The following is a 13264-nucleotide window of genomic DNA, read 5'->3' as shown; positions in this document are numbered from 1 at the left end:
CGGCTCGGCCGTCACCATGGATAAAAGCTTCTCTCTGAAACGTGTGTTTGTTTCACAGGAATACATGCACCATCTGCTCCTCCTGGAACACCGTGCCGAGGAGCAGTTCCTGGAGCACTGGCTGAACCCACACTGCAAACCCCACTGCGACAGGAACCTGGTCCATCCCATCTAAGTGGCTCGGGACCAGCCTCTGGTATGTTTCTTCTCCCAGGCCTTCTGTTTCAGGGAGACAGCAGTGAGCAATGCAGGCAGGACTCGGGGGACCTTTCAGAACCTGACGCTACAGGAACCAGCAGCTCAGCTAGTTACGGGTTGGCGATTGGGAGGAGCGAGGCATGAGAAGTGGGTGGGTACCAGGTGGAGAGGATCACGGGGGACACGCAGGGGAGCCTGACTCCTACTGAGTCACCTGGAGATCCCAAACAGGGGAGGTATGAGACCTCGTATGCCACCCAGAAAGATTCCCTCTGGAATACAAATCTGGAGAAGTGTGGCTTGTTGAGACTTGGGTCTTTCCTGGGGGGAGGGGGGGGTCAACATCCATGGGCTTGACGGGTGACATCACAAGGGTCACCACTGTCACCAGGATCAGAAACTTATTTTTTTGCTCGATCTGAGTTCCCCAACCAAGGATCACACCCAGGTCCCAGGAGTGAGAGCGCGGAGTCCTAACCACTAGACTCCCTAGGACCAGCGCCTTCTTTACTGCCTCCCCATCTTCCAGCCCGGGACCCTGCCCAGCCAGCCCAGTCTTCCCTCCTCCTTTGGCTCTGCCCTTTCAGTGCCCCTGAGCTCGACGGCTCAGCCTTCTCAGCCCGCCCGCGCCCTGCAACTCTGTTCCTGCAGGGGGCTGCTTGCTGGTTCCTTGGCTGTCCATCCGTATCCATCTCCTCGCTCCCTTTCCAATTCTTGCCAGATAACACAGCAAAACCCCATTCAGAGGTGAAGCCTGGTGAGTTTCACTTCTCCTCTGTCACGTGAGTGGAGTAAGCAGGACAGAGTGTACAACCTGACACTTGATCAGCTGTGGTTAGCAGCCGTCTTGTTTCCTTGTTGCTCATTCTGTGCCACTGTGAGTGGACACATGAACATCCCGTTCAGAGGATCGCTCTTTGTAATCTTCAGGGTGCTATTACACAAACCTGTCATCTGGTCCTCTTAACATCCTTGGGTCGTTGCAGGGCATGACTTTTAATCCTGTTTTGTTTTTTTTTTTCCTTTTTTAGTTTTGGTTGTGCTGGGTCTTTGCTGCGACGCTCAGGCTTTCTCTAGCTGCAACGACCAGGGTCCACTCTTCGTTCCGGTGGGCGGGCTTCTCATTGCACTGGCTTCTCTTGTTGCGGAGCACAGGCTCTAGGTACACGGGCTTCAGGAGTTGCGGTACTCAGGCTTAGTACTTGGGGCTTCTGAGCTCTAGGGCACAGGTTCAGTGGTTGTGGCACACGGGCTTAGTGGCTTCGCAGCGTGTGAAATCTTCCCGGGCCGTTTGCTGAACCTGCGTCCCCCGCATGGGCAGACAGGTTCTTATCCACTGGACCACCAGGCAAGTCCTTAATCCTGTTTTATAGGGGATTTAACTGAGTGTGATTGAGCTACTAACGCATGCCAGCCCGTGGCTGATATGGCTGTCTTCTGAGAGCCCCAGATCCTGCACGCTTTCTGCGGGCTGTACTGCTGGGACCTGTGTGTGCGTTTCAGGGGTAGGTGGGGCATGGTCCTCCTGAACGGTGAGAGGAGCATCTCCGAGGAAAGGAACAGGAGTTCTGTTTTTGAGGTCTAGGGGCTCTGCTAACATCCTGCTTTGGCCCCTCCAGGCTCTGAGCTGGTTCCTTCCTCTGCCAGAACTCGTCCCTCCCTTGGCACCTAAGACCTTTGTCCTCCGGCGTCAGAAGTGCTTGCTTGCGGGCTCCATAAGCCCTCAGACTCTGGAACCCGGTGGACCTGGGTTTGGCACCCTTGTGTTTCTGCTCCGTGACTTGGGCAAGTCCCCTAGCCTCTCTGAGTCTCTGAGTTGGGGTAGTGATGATGTGTAGAGCCGGGCACGTAGTGACTGACACTACGAGCAGGATCCCTTGTCAGCTTTGGTGCAGGCCAGGTGAGAGGAGAGCCTTCCAGACTGGAGAGCCTCAGGGCAGCAGCCTCGCCTCTGGTGGCTGTGGTGGCAGCTCCTGCAAAACACAGGATTCCGCGGGTGCCACGCTTCAGAAGACCAGGAAGCAGCTGGGGGGATATAGCACTCTGACTCTGCTTTGGAAAAAAATATTCCTCACTTCTCTCTCAGCTTCCTCATTTGCAACATGCCCCTCATATGGCTATTCAGAGCATTAAAAAGTCAGGGCATGGAAATTAGTACTGCCCTGGCACCTGCTAGGAAGTGTTCAGGAAATGACAGTTTGGTAGCTGTTTCCCCTGCCCTCCTCCTCTTCCCCACTTCTTTGTCAACATCATCATCACATTGACATTATTTTCTTAAAATTAAAAAAAAAACTTTCAATTCTATATTGGAGTACAGCCAATTAACAATGTTGTGATAGTCTCACATGGACAGCAAAGGGTGTCAGCCATACACATATATGTATCCATTCTCCCCCAGACTCCCTTTCCATCCAGGCCACTCAGCAACGTTGAGCAAAGTTCCCTGTGCTATACAATAGGTCCTTGTTGGTTATCCATTTTAAATATAGCAGTGTGTACTGTGGATCTAAACCCCCCTAACTATTCTTTCCCTACATATTCCCCCCAGTAACCATAATTTCCTTCTCTAAATTTGTGACTCTATTTCCATTTTGTAAATAAGTTCATTTGTATAATTTCCTTTTAGATTCTTCATATAAGGGATCAGTTCATTTCAGTTCAGTTCAGTCGCTCAGTCGTGTCCGACTCTTTTCGACCCTGTGAATTGCAGCACGCCAGGCCTCCCTGTCCATCACCAACTCCCGGAGTTTACCCAAACTCATGTCCATAGAGTTGGTGATGCCATCCAGCCATCTCATCCTCTGTCTTCCCCTTCTCCTCCTGCCCCTAATCCCTCCCAGCATCAGAGTCTTTTCCAATGAGTCAACTCTTCTCATGAGGTGGCCAAAGTACTGGAGTTTCAGCTTTAGCATCATTCTTTCCAATGAACACCCAGGACTGATTTCCTTTTGGATGGACTGGTTGGATCTCCTTGCAGGCCAAGGGACTCTCAAGAGTCTTCTCCAGCACCACTATTCAAAAGCATCAATTCTTCAGCGCTCAGCTTTCTTCATAGTCCAACTCTCACATCCACACATGACCACAGGAAAAACCATAGCCTTGACTAGATGGACCATTGTTGGCAAAGTAATGTCTCTGCTTTTGAATATGCTATCTAGGTTGGTCATAACTTTCCTTCCAAGGAGTAAGCGTCTTTTAATTTCATGGCTGCAGTCACCATCTGCAGTAATTTTGGAGCCCCCCAAAATAAAGTCAGCCACTGTTTCCACTGTTTCCCCATCTATTTCTCATGAAGTGATGGGAACAGATGCCATGATCTTTGTTTTCTGAATGCTGAGCTTTAAGCCAACTGTTTCACTCTCCTCTTTCACTTTCATCAAGAGGCTCTTTAGTTCCTCTTCACTTTCTGCCATAAGGGTGGTATCATCTGCATATCTGAGGTTATTGATATTTCTCCTGGCAATCTTGATTCCAGCTTGTGCTTCATCCAGCCCAGGCTTTCTCATGATGTACTCTGCATATAAGTTAAATAAGCAGGGTGACAATATACAGCCTTGACGTACTCCTTTTCCTATTTGGAACCAGTCTGTTTCAAATAGGACTGAACCATGTCCAGTTCTAACTGTAGCTTCCTGAACTGCATATAGGTTTCTCAAGAGGCAGGTCAGGTAGTCGTATTCCCATCTCTTTCAGAATTTTCTACAGTTTATTGTGATTCACACAGTCAAAGGCTTTGGCATAGTCAATAAAGCAGAAATAGATGTTTTCCCGGAACTCTCTTGCTTTTTCGATGATCCAACGGATGTTGGCATTTTGATATCTGGTTCCTCTGCCTTTTCTAAAACCAGCTTACACATCTGGAAGTTCATGGTTCACGTATTGCTGAAGCCTGGCTTGGAGAATTTTGAGTATTACTTTACTAGCGTGTGAGATGAGTTCAACTGTGTGGTAGTTTGAGCATTGTTTGGCATTGCCTTTCTTTGAGATTGGAATGAAAACAAACCTTTTCCAGTCCTCTGGCCACTGCTGAGTTTTCCAAATTTGCTGCCATATTGAGTGCAGCACTTTCACAGCATCATCTTTCAGGATTTGAAAGAGCTCAACTGGAATGCCATCACCTCCGCTAGCTTTGTTTGTAGTGATATAAGGGATAGCATATGATATTTCTCCTTCTCTGTCTGACTTACTTCACTTAGTATGACAATCTCTAGGTCCATCCATGTTGCTGAAAATGGCATTATTTCATTCTTTTCAGTGGCTGAGTGATATTCCATTGTATATACGTACCACATTCTTTATCAACACCATCATCATAACATCTTCTTGTTCTTTTCCAGCAGGTGCTTTGATGAGCAAAGGCCCGGATACTATTGAAACACGATGAGGCTCCTTTCATTTCTTTCCCAGTTGTGGAGTGGAGATCTCCAGGGCTTGTGAACTGTGGGCACAGCAAGATTATGTTGAGGACTAACGGCACATATTTATGCCGCTTCACTTTACTAACCTGAACAACTCACAACCAGAGCTCCTCCCTCCCTCCCCTTTAATGGTCCCTTCCTACCAGTTTGAAGGGTAAGTAGAAGGAGAATCTTTCCTGGGGCTGGTGGACCTGGGGTCTCCAGAACAGGAGAGAGGTTAGTGGGAAAGACTTGTTCAGCCCAGTGAAACACACCACTCCGGCGGCGGGGGCTTTGGTCATTGCCTTTTTGTCTTCTCTGCTTTTCTGCTGTAATAAATACTGGTGTTAAACCTACTTCCCATTGGTGTCTCTTTTCATTTCCTAGAAGAAGAGAAGCAGAAAATTTGTCTCTTGTGACTCCGGCATCAGAAAATTCACTCTTCTTAGAAGAGTTCGATGGATAAAAACATGAACACCCAGCAGTTTTCCACAAAGGTTGTCTTTTTTGGTAAAGAGATTATTTGTCCAAGACCAGCTGTGGGAATATGGCCATAAGTTAGTACTAGGTCCGCACCCTGGCCTTCTAGCCAAGGGGACGTTTCTTGTGGAAAGTGGGTCACAGCTTCTGTATGTAAGTGCCCCTCACCTGCTCACAACCCCCAGAATCAGAGATTGGACTATCAAAGACCAACAAAAGCAGAAATTGGGAGGGCGACAGAAAGTGGACTGGGTGGTCCTAAGGAGAATGTGGTATCCTCAGAAAGGATGAGGAGAGATGCTCGTCCAGCCTGGGCTACAGAGGTGGGTCTGTGCCGAGGGAGCCCAGAAGGGCTTTTCCAGGAGACAGTTACTGAGCTTCTCAACAATGATACTGTATTTATTTTATACCTACTAAAGTTCTGTCTAGTCAAAGCTATGGTTTTTCCAGTAGTCATGTACAGATGTGAGAGCTGGGCCATAAAGAAGGCTGAGCTCCAAAGAATCGATGCTTTCAAACTGTGGTGCTGGAGAAGACTCTTGAGAGTCCCTTGGACAGCAAGGAGATCCAACTAGTCCATCCTAAAGGAAATCAACCCTGCATATTCATGCTGAAGCTGAAGTTCCAAAATTTGGCCTCCTGATGTGAAGAGTCAACTCATTGGAAAAGACCCTGATGCTGGGAAAGATAGAGGGAAGGAGAAGGGGATGACAGAGGATGAGATGGTTGGAAGACATCATTGACTCAATGGACATGAATTTGAGCAAACTGTGGGAGATAGTGCAGGACAGGGAAGTCTGGTGTGCTGCCGTCCATGGGGTGGCAAAGAGTCGGACATGACCGAGCAACTGAACGACAATGGGCTGGGCATGTGCGTGCTCAGTCATGTTCAGCTCTTTGCCACCCCATGGACTGCAGCCTGCCAGGCTCCTTGGTCCATGGGATTTCCCACGCAAGAGTGGGTTTCCATTTCCTACTCAAGAGGATCTTCCCAACCTATGGATCAAACCCACATCTCTTGTGTCTCCTGCACTGGCCGGTGGATTCTTTACCCACTTTGCCAGCTGGGAAGCCCATGATGGGCTGAACCCTGCACAAATAATTTTTATATACATTACTTCATCTGATCATCACACTGTAGGCAAAATATATTGCCTGTGTTTCAGTAAACAGTGAATGTTGCCCACCATCAAGCCATCAACCACTGCAGCTACCCCTGACCATGTGTCCTGAAGGCAATTCAGGACAGAGGAAAACAGGATACTGGCCCTCGATACAGAGATGCCTATTTAAGGAATTATTTCAATGTGTCCAGAGTTGCAACTGCCATAGACGGAAAGGTGGCACCCGTGGTAAAGAATCTGCCTACCAATTCAGGAGATGTAAGAGACCAGAGTCTTCCCTGGAAAATCCCATGAACAGAGAAGCCTGGCAGGCTACAGTCCATGGGGGTCTCAAGAGTCAGAGATGACTGAAGCGACTTAGCACACACAGATAGCACAAATTTGTACGGGGAGGGAGGAGGTAGAGGGGTTCAGGATGGGGAACACGTGTATATCCGTGGTGGATTCATGTTGATGTATGGCAAAACCAATACAATATTGTAAAGTAATTAACCTCCAATTAAATTCATTAATTCATTGACTAATTCATTAATTCATTGAGTAAATTCATTGAGATGTCTGCTTTTTTGTGATTAGCAGTAATTTTTTGATGTTTGCCTACAAGTCTTCTATTTTTTTCTAGCAATACCATGTGGCTTTCAGGGTCTTAGTTCCCCAAGTAGGGACTGAACCCAGGCCACGGCAGTGAAAGTGCTGCGTCCTAACCACTGGGAATTCCTTGTTTCCACCCTGCCTCCCCAGAAAAAAGTCCTGTATACCGTGGCTTCTCCCCAAATCTGGGAGGCTGTGTCTCGGGCTATAGCTCTCAGTAAGGTCCCTGAATAAAACTTCACTTGAAACCTTTAGGTGGTACCTTTTTCTTCAGTTGACAACACCTACACTGGGCAGTGATTGTAGTGATTATTCCCACTTTATAGATGAGAAAACTGAGGTTTACAGAATTTAGGTGGTGTATTAATTTTTCTACCTCTCTGTAAGAAAAAGACCAGAACTTTTAACACAAATTTGTACAGGGAGGGAGGAGAGAGGGGGGTTCAGGACGGGGAACACGTGTATACCTGTGGTGGATTTGTGTTGATGTATGGCAAAACCAATACAATATTGTAAAGTAATTAACCTCCAATTAAAATAAATAAATTTATATTTTAAAAAACCAAAAAAAAAAAAAAAGACAAATTTGCTATTTTACATTCTGCAGGTCAGAAGTCTAACATGAGTGTCGTGAGGGTAAAGTCAGAGTGTCAGTCTCTCTGGAGCCTCGAGGGGTGAATCTGTCTCTTTGCCTTTCCCAGCTCTGGAGTCTGCCTGCATCTCTCATCTTCTGTCTTTTTCCCTCCGTCTCCAAGGCCAGGAATAAGGAGCTCTTCTCTCACCATATCATTCTGAGTGGTCCTCCTGCCTCACTCTTCCACTTTTAAGTACCTTTGTGATTACACTGGGCTCACTCACATAAGCCTGGACAACCTCCCTATCATAAGGTCAGTTGATTAGCAACCTGGATTCCCCCACTGCCACCTAAGCTAACAGACTTGCAGGTTCCAGGGATTGAGATGTGTACATCCTGGAGGGAAGGCATTGTTCTGCCTACCGTAGACTATTTGCTCAAGTCCCCGCAGAGCTGGAATCTGATCCTAGGAAGCCCCTCACTGCTCTGAGCCCCCCAAACCCTGCTCCTCTGCCCTTAACGTGAAATTCGTCTGCCTTACGCAGTCATTGCTTCATCTGAGCTTCTTGAGTGCTCAGGATGCGTCTTTACTGGGACCCCACTGCACCCCCACCTAGCAGAGGTGTCACTGAGCACCAGACCCGTTCCGCGGGTCTGATATTTAACACAGAGACTTGGATGGGGCACAGTGGCAGACAGGGCAGTCCTGTGCAGGCTACCTCAGCACCTGTGTCTCGGGGTGTTTGCTAAGAAGTAGGAGCACATGAGTGCGGGGGACAGAAGGCAAGATGATTTCCCTGATGAGTCCCAAAGATGAGGAGGAATGAAGCAGAATTCAAAGCAAAGCAGACCCTGAGGGAGCCAAGGTCTCCTGTCCCATCAGAGAAAGAGGGGTCTCTTTGAGTGGCTAGGAACGCTGGACGCAGCTCAGATCTCAGGGGGCAGACGCTCCTCTTAGGATCAGAGGGAATTCTTCCTCGGTCAGACGGACCCTGATTTTCAACCTCCTCCCTGAAGGCGCGTTGGGGCCACAGATGAAGGGGCTCGAGCTCTGGGTTCACAGTATGCCCACTCCAAAGTCAGCCTCTCTGCCTCACAGACGGTGGGTGAGTGACAGCATGGGTGCTCCAGGAAAAGCCTGACTGCAGCAGGGAGCAGCAGTTCAGCAAACGGGCTTGGGGCTTCCCTGGTGGTCCAGGGGCTCAGGATCCGCCTTGCAGTGCAGGGGACACAGGTTCGATCCCTGGTCCAGGAAGATCCCACGTGCCTTGGGGCAACTAAGCTCACGAGCTGCAGCTACTGACGCCCAAGTGCCTGGACCCCACGCTCCGCACCGAGAGGCCACCTCAACATGAGGCCTGAACAGCATGACTGGAGGGTAGTTCCGCTCTGCACAACTAGAGAAGGCCCAGTGCAGCTACAAAACCGCACACAGCCAGAGAGGAACAGACACACAAAAGCAAAATACCCACAGAAAGAAAGAAAACAGGCTTGGAGCCAGGCTGCGCGTCCTTGGGCAAGTTGAATAACTTCTCTGGGTCTCAGCTCATCCATAAAATGGGAATAATGATAATAACACCTAGTTCAAGAGTTATTGTGATTATTCCCTTATTGAGTGAGTGCTCAGTTGCTCAGTCCTGTCTGACTCTTTGCAACCCTGTGGACCATAGCCCATCAGGCTCCTCTGTCTATGGAATTGTCCAGGCAAGAATACTGGAGTGGGTTGCCACTTCCTCCTGTAGGAGACCTTCCTGACTCAGGGATTCAACCTGCAGCTCCTGCTTGGCAGATGGATTCTTTACCACTACGCCATCTGGGAAGCCCTTTCCTCTATCAAGTGGCACTCCAGAAAGGTAGTCATTACTATTAAAAAAAAATTATTGGACATTGCTTTATTAATCAAGATGAATTCTATTTACGTATTGGGGCTTCCCTGGTAGCTCAGACAGTAAAGAATTTGCCTGCAATGCGGGAGACCTGGGTTCGACCCCTGGGCTGGGAAGATCCCCTGAAGAAGATTGGCAACCCACTCCAGTGTTCTTGCCTGGAGAATTCCAAGGACAGAGGGGCCTGGTGGGTTACAGTCCACGGGGTTGCAGAATCAGACAGGACTGAGTGACTAACACTATTGGTATGTATTAAAACTTCTTATTTAGAGAAGAGATAGAGAGTGGTTGGGGGAATACAGGGTACAGAAAGACTGCCCCCCTACTTGAGAAAAATTTGCTATCTTTACATGATTGAACCTTCATGTGTGTGAACATGATCAATCTCAGCTTTTCTTTAGGCCTCTTTCTAGCATCCATCATTACAATTTTATAATATTCTTTATGAAGATTGTGCATACTTTTTGTCAGCATTATTCCTAGGCACCTTGCAGGACTTTTAAAATTATAACTGGAATTTTCTTAAAATTACATTTTCTCAGGAATTCCCTGGTGGTCCAATGGTAGGACTCCACACTTTCACTTCCAAGGGTGTGGCTTTGATCTCTGGTGGGTGAACTAAGACCCTGCCAGCTGCCGTGCAGCACAGCCAAAAAAAAAAAAAAAAAAAAAAATTACGTTTTCTAGTTGGTTATTCTGCTGTATATAGGAGTAATATTGATTTTTATATATTGTTTCCAGATACCTTTTTGATATCTCTTATTAATTCTAATAGTTTCAGGTTTTGAGAGGGTTACTATGTATGACCTTTGCTCCTCTACCAAGTTTAGAACAAATTGAGAAGTTAGGAGTCTGCAGGAGTCAGATAGACAGAGGTGCAAACTCTCACCTTAATTCTTCCCAAAATTGTTTGGGAAATATGGATTAGATTTGTGGCTACAATAGGCTCTTTAATATCCTATTCCATCATTAAATGTACCCAGTTGCAGACAGAGCTGGAAGACTGCTGGTCTTGCCATCGCAGATATCACAGGGTGGTCGGGGGGAGAGGATGAGAGGTTCCTACGGGCAGGCTGTTTCCCCAAGAGGATAGAAAGGAGGCTGCTGGTCTGTGCGGGCCCAGTTCTTTCTCCAAACTTGACAAGTTATTCTTTGGTGATGGGTGAAAAGAGAGCCCAGGGCACGATTCTAATGGAGTTATCACCACAAAGAATCATCCATACGAAGAAACAAATGGCCCTTGCATATTGTAGGTTCCCTTGCATTTTCTGTGTAGAAACTCTTACTGCTCAGGACAATACCCTTTCTTCTGTTACAAGAGCTATAACTCTTGTTAGTTTTTCCTGTCTTATCACTACATCTAGGACTTCTAGAACAGTGTTGAACAGAGGTCTTCTTGCCTCCCATCTGTGTTCAAAGGGAATAATATGATTGCTGTCACCTTTTGGTAGAAGGCTATTTGGGGGCTATTTCTCTTCTGTTCTTAGTTTGGAAAAAAAATTATAAAAGGGTGTTTGCTTTTTTGAATGCACTTTTGCATTAATTGAAATGACTATAATATTTTTAATCATATCAATGTGATAGTAATTAATAGATTTTTAATTCCTTAAAGATCCTGAACTAATGCAGCTCGTCAGGGAAGCCTTCTTACAGGGTAGGAAGGATTGTAAACTAATCAGTCAGACAAAGGAGATGGAGGTGGGGATGAAAGGGAGGGAATGGGGAGGGCCAGAGTTGTTGCAGGCAGAAGCAGCAGAAAGTGCAAAGGTCCCAAGGAAGGAACCGCTTTGTTCTAGGAGCTTCCAGAAGGCCAGTGTGGCCTCACTTCTGAGGAGCAAGAGATGTGTCTGAGTTGAGGAGGTAGATAGTAAGTCTCCTCCAGTCCAGTTAAACTCCCCACCAAACCTGTCAACTCAGCTGATAGAAAACAAGTCTTTGCCTCAGAGACTTTTCGACTGATTAAAACTGATTTTTTTTTTTTTTTTTTTTTGCGTAGCTGCATTTGTGGTTTAAATCTATTTCTCTTTGAATTAAGCATCAGCCCTGGCTTTCCTCTCTCCTGGTCACATCAGAGTTCCTCTTCTCTTGGTGGTTTAGCGGGCAGCAGAGGGCAGCGGCTTCAAAGTGTGGCCCCTGGGCCAGTACAGAACTTGTCAGACAAGCAAACTCTCAGGTCCTGCGCTTAAGCCCTGTAGTCTGTGTTTCAGCGAGCCTTCCAGGTAACCGGATGACCCAGAGGTTAAGAACCACTGAGTTAGAGCTTTCTGATGTTGTGGAAAGAACTCATGACTGGGAGCTGGGAGGCCTGGGCTCTGCTCCTTTCTATTTGTTTCTCCAACAAACATATTTTGGGCACCTACTGTGAGCTTCCTAACATTCTAAGCCCTGGAGATCCATAAATGAACAAGACAGATGAGTCTGAACTTTTTAAAAAAAGCTTAAAATTCAGACATATATACACCACCACTTTAACCATTATAAAGTATAAGTTTAGTGGCACGTAGTACATTGACCATGGGGCGCAACCATTATCACTATCCGGTTCAGGAACACTTTCTTCCCCCAGAATGAGACTCTACAACCGTTAGGCAGTCGATACCTCTCTGCTCCTCCCCTCACCCCTTAGCAGCCACCAGTCTGGCCTCTGACTCCAAGGGTTTCCCTATTCCTGACATTTCATGTAAACCGAACAATGCAATACGTGGCTTTTTGTGGCTGGCGTTTTTCACCGACTATATGTTTTTACAAGTCATCCTTGCTGTAGCTTATGTCAGCCCTTGATTCCTTTTTCTGGCTGAATAATATTCCACTGGATGGACAGACCACATCTTGTTCAGCTATTCAGCAGCTGATGAGTCATCGGGCATTTCCACCTTTTAGTTATGGGGAATAGCGCTACTATGAACATTCACGTGTATGTTTCTCTTTGAGTCCCTGTTTTCCATTTCTTTTGGTATATACTTGGATGTAGAACTGCAGGGTTGTATGGCATCAACCATACATCACCAAACTGTTTTCCATAGTGGCTGCACCACTTTACACTCCCCTTAACAACGTATGAGGGCTTCAATTCCTCCACATCCTTGCCAACACATACCTTCTATTTTTTTTCCCATTAAAAATTTTTTTTTAAATTTAATTTTACTTTTTAGTGGCTAGAGTTACTTGACACTGCTGTGTTAGTTTCTGCTGTACAGCGAAGTGAATCAGCTGTATCTATACACATCTCCCGTCCCTCTTGACTCTCTCGCCCCCCCCCCCCCCCCCCGTCCCACCCATCCAGGCCACAACAGAGCGCTGACTTGGCTATAGCCTTCCCAGCACGTGTGCCGCACTATCTTAAGGTTTGATTTGCATTTTCCTAACAACTAATGACAGAGAAGGCGATGGCACCCCACTCCAGTACTCTTGCCTGGAAAATCCCACGGACAGAGGAGCCTGGTGGGCTGCAGTCCATGGGGTCACCAGGAGTCGGACACGACTGCGACTTCCCTTTCACTTTTCACTCTCATGCATTGGAAAGGGAAATGGCAACCCACTCCAGTGTTCTTGCCTGGAGAATCCCAGGGACGGGGGAGCCTGGTGGGCTGCTGTCTGTGGGGTCACACAGAGTCGGACACGACTGAAGTGACTTAGCCACTTAGCCAACAACTAATGAAGCACCTGTTCATATGCTTATGGGCCATTTGTATGTTTTCTTTGGAGAAATTTCTATTTAACTCCTTTATGCATTTAAAAATTCAATTGCTTTTCTTTTTGCTGTTGTTGCTGCTTCTGGCTGTGCCAGGTGGCTTGCAGGATCTCAGTTCCCCCATCAGGGATCAAACCCCAGGATATAGCAGTGAAAGCATGAAGGTCCTAACCACTGAACCACCAGGGAATTCTCTTGTGTTTTTGCTGTTGAAGGCTGATGTCTTTGTAGTAGCCAAGAGCAGTGCTCACTAAAGGTGGAATCTTGGACAAGTTACCAAACCTCCCCTGTCTCAGCTTCCTCTTTTGTAAAATGGGGATAAT

General features: G+C 47.1%; 1 protein-coding gene across 2 annotated transcripts in view; it reads left to right on the top strand.

The window, feature by feature from the left end:
- Positions 1-4951, top strand: part of C11H17orf67 (chromosome 11 C17orf67 homolog) — a 37311-nt gene extending 32360 nt beyond the window's left edge. The window contains exons 3-4 of one of the 2 annotated variants that reach the window (XM_027975394.3): positions 59-196; positions 4539-4951. In XM_027975394.3, coding sequence (XP_027831195.1) covers positions 59-175 — 117 coding nt within the window. In that variant the 3' untranslated portion in view covers positions 176-196; positions 4539-4951. Of the gene's footprint in view, positions 1-58; positions 197-4535 lie in introns of both variants that reach the window. The other variant, XM_004012385.6, reaches the window with a different exon arrangement.
- Positions 4952-13264: the final 8313 nt, after the last annotated feature.

Source organism: Ovis aries, chromosome 11 (genome assembly GCF_016772045.2).
Source record: "Ovis aries strain OAR_USU_Benz2616 breed Rambouillet chromosome 11, ARS-UI_Ramb_v3.0, whole genome shotgun sequence".
Classification (NCBI taxonomy): Eukaryota; Metazoa; Chordata; class Mammalia; order Artiodactyla; family Bovidae; genus Ovis; species Ovis aries.
Note: the sequence above shows the minus strand (reverse complement) of the source record. Positions and strands in the feature narration are given on the sequence as shown.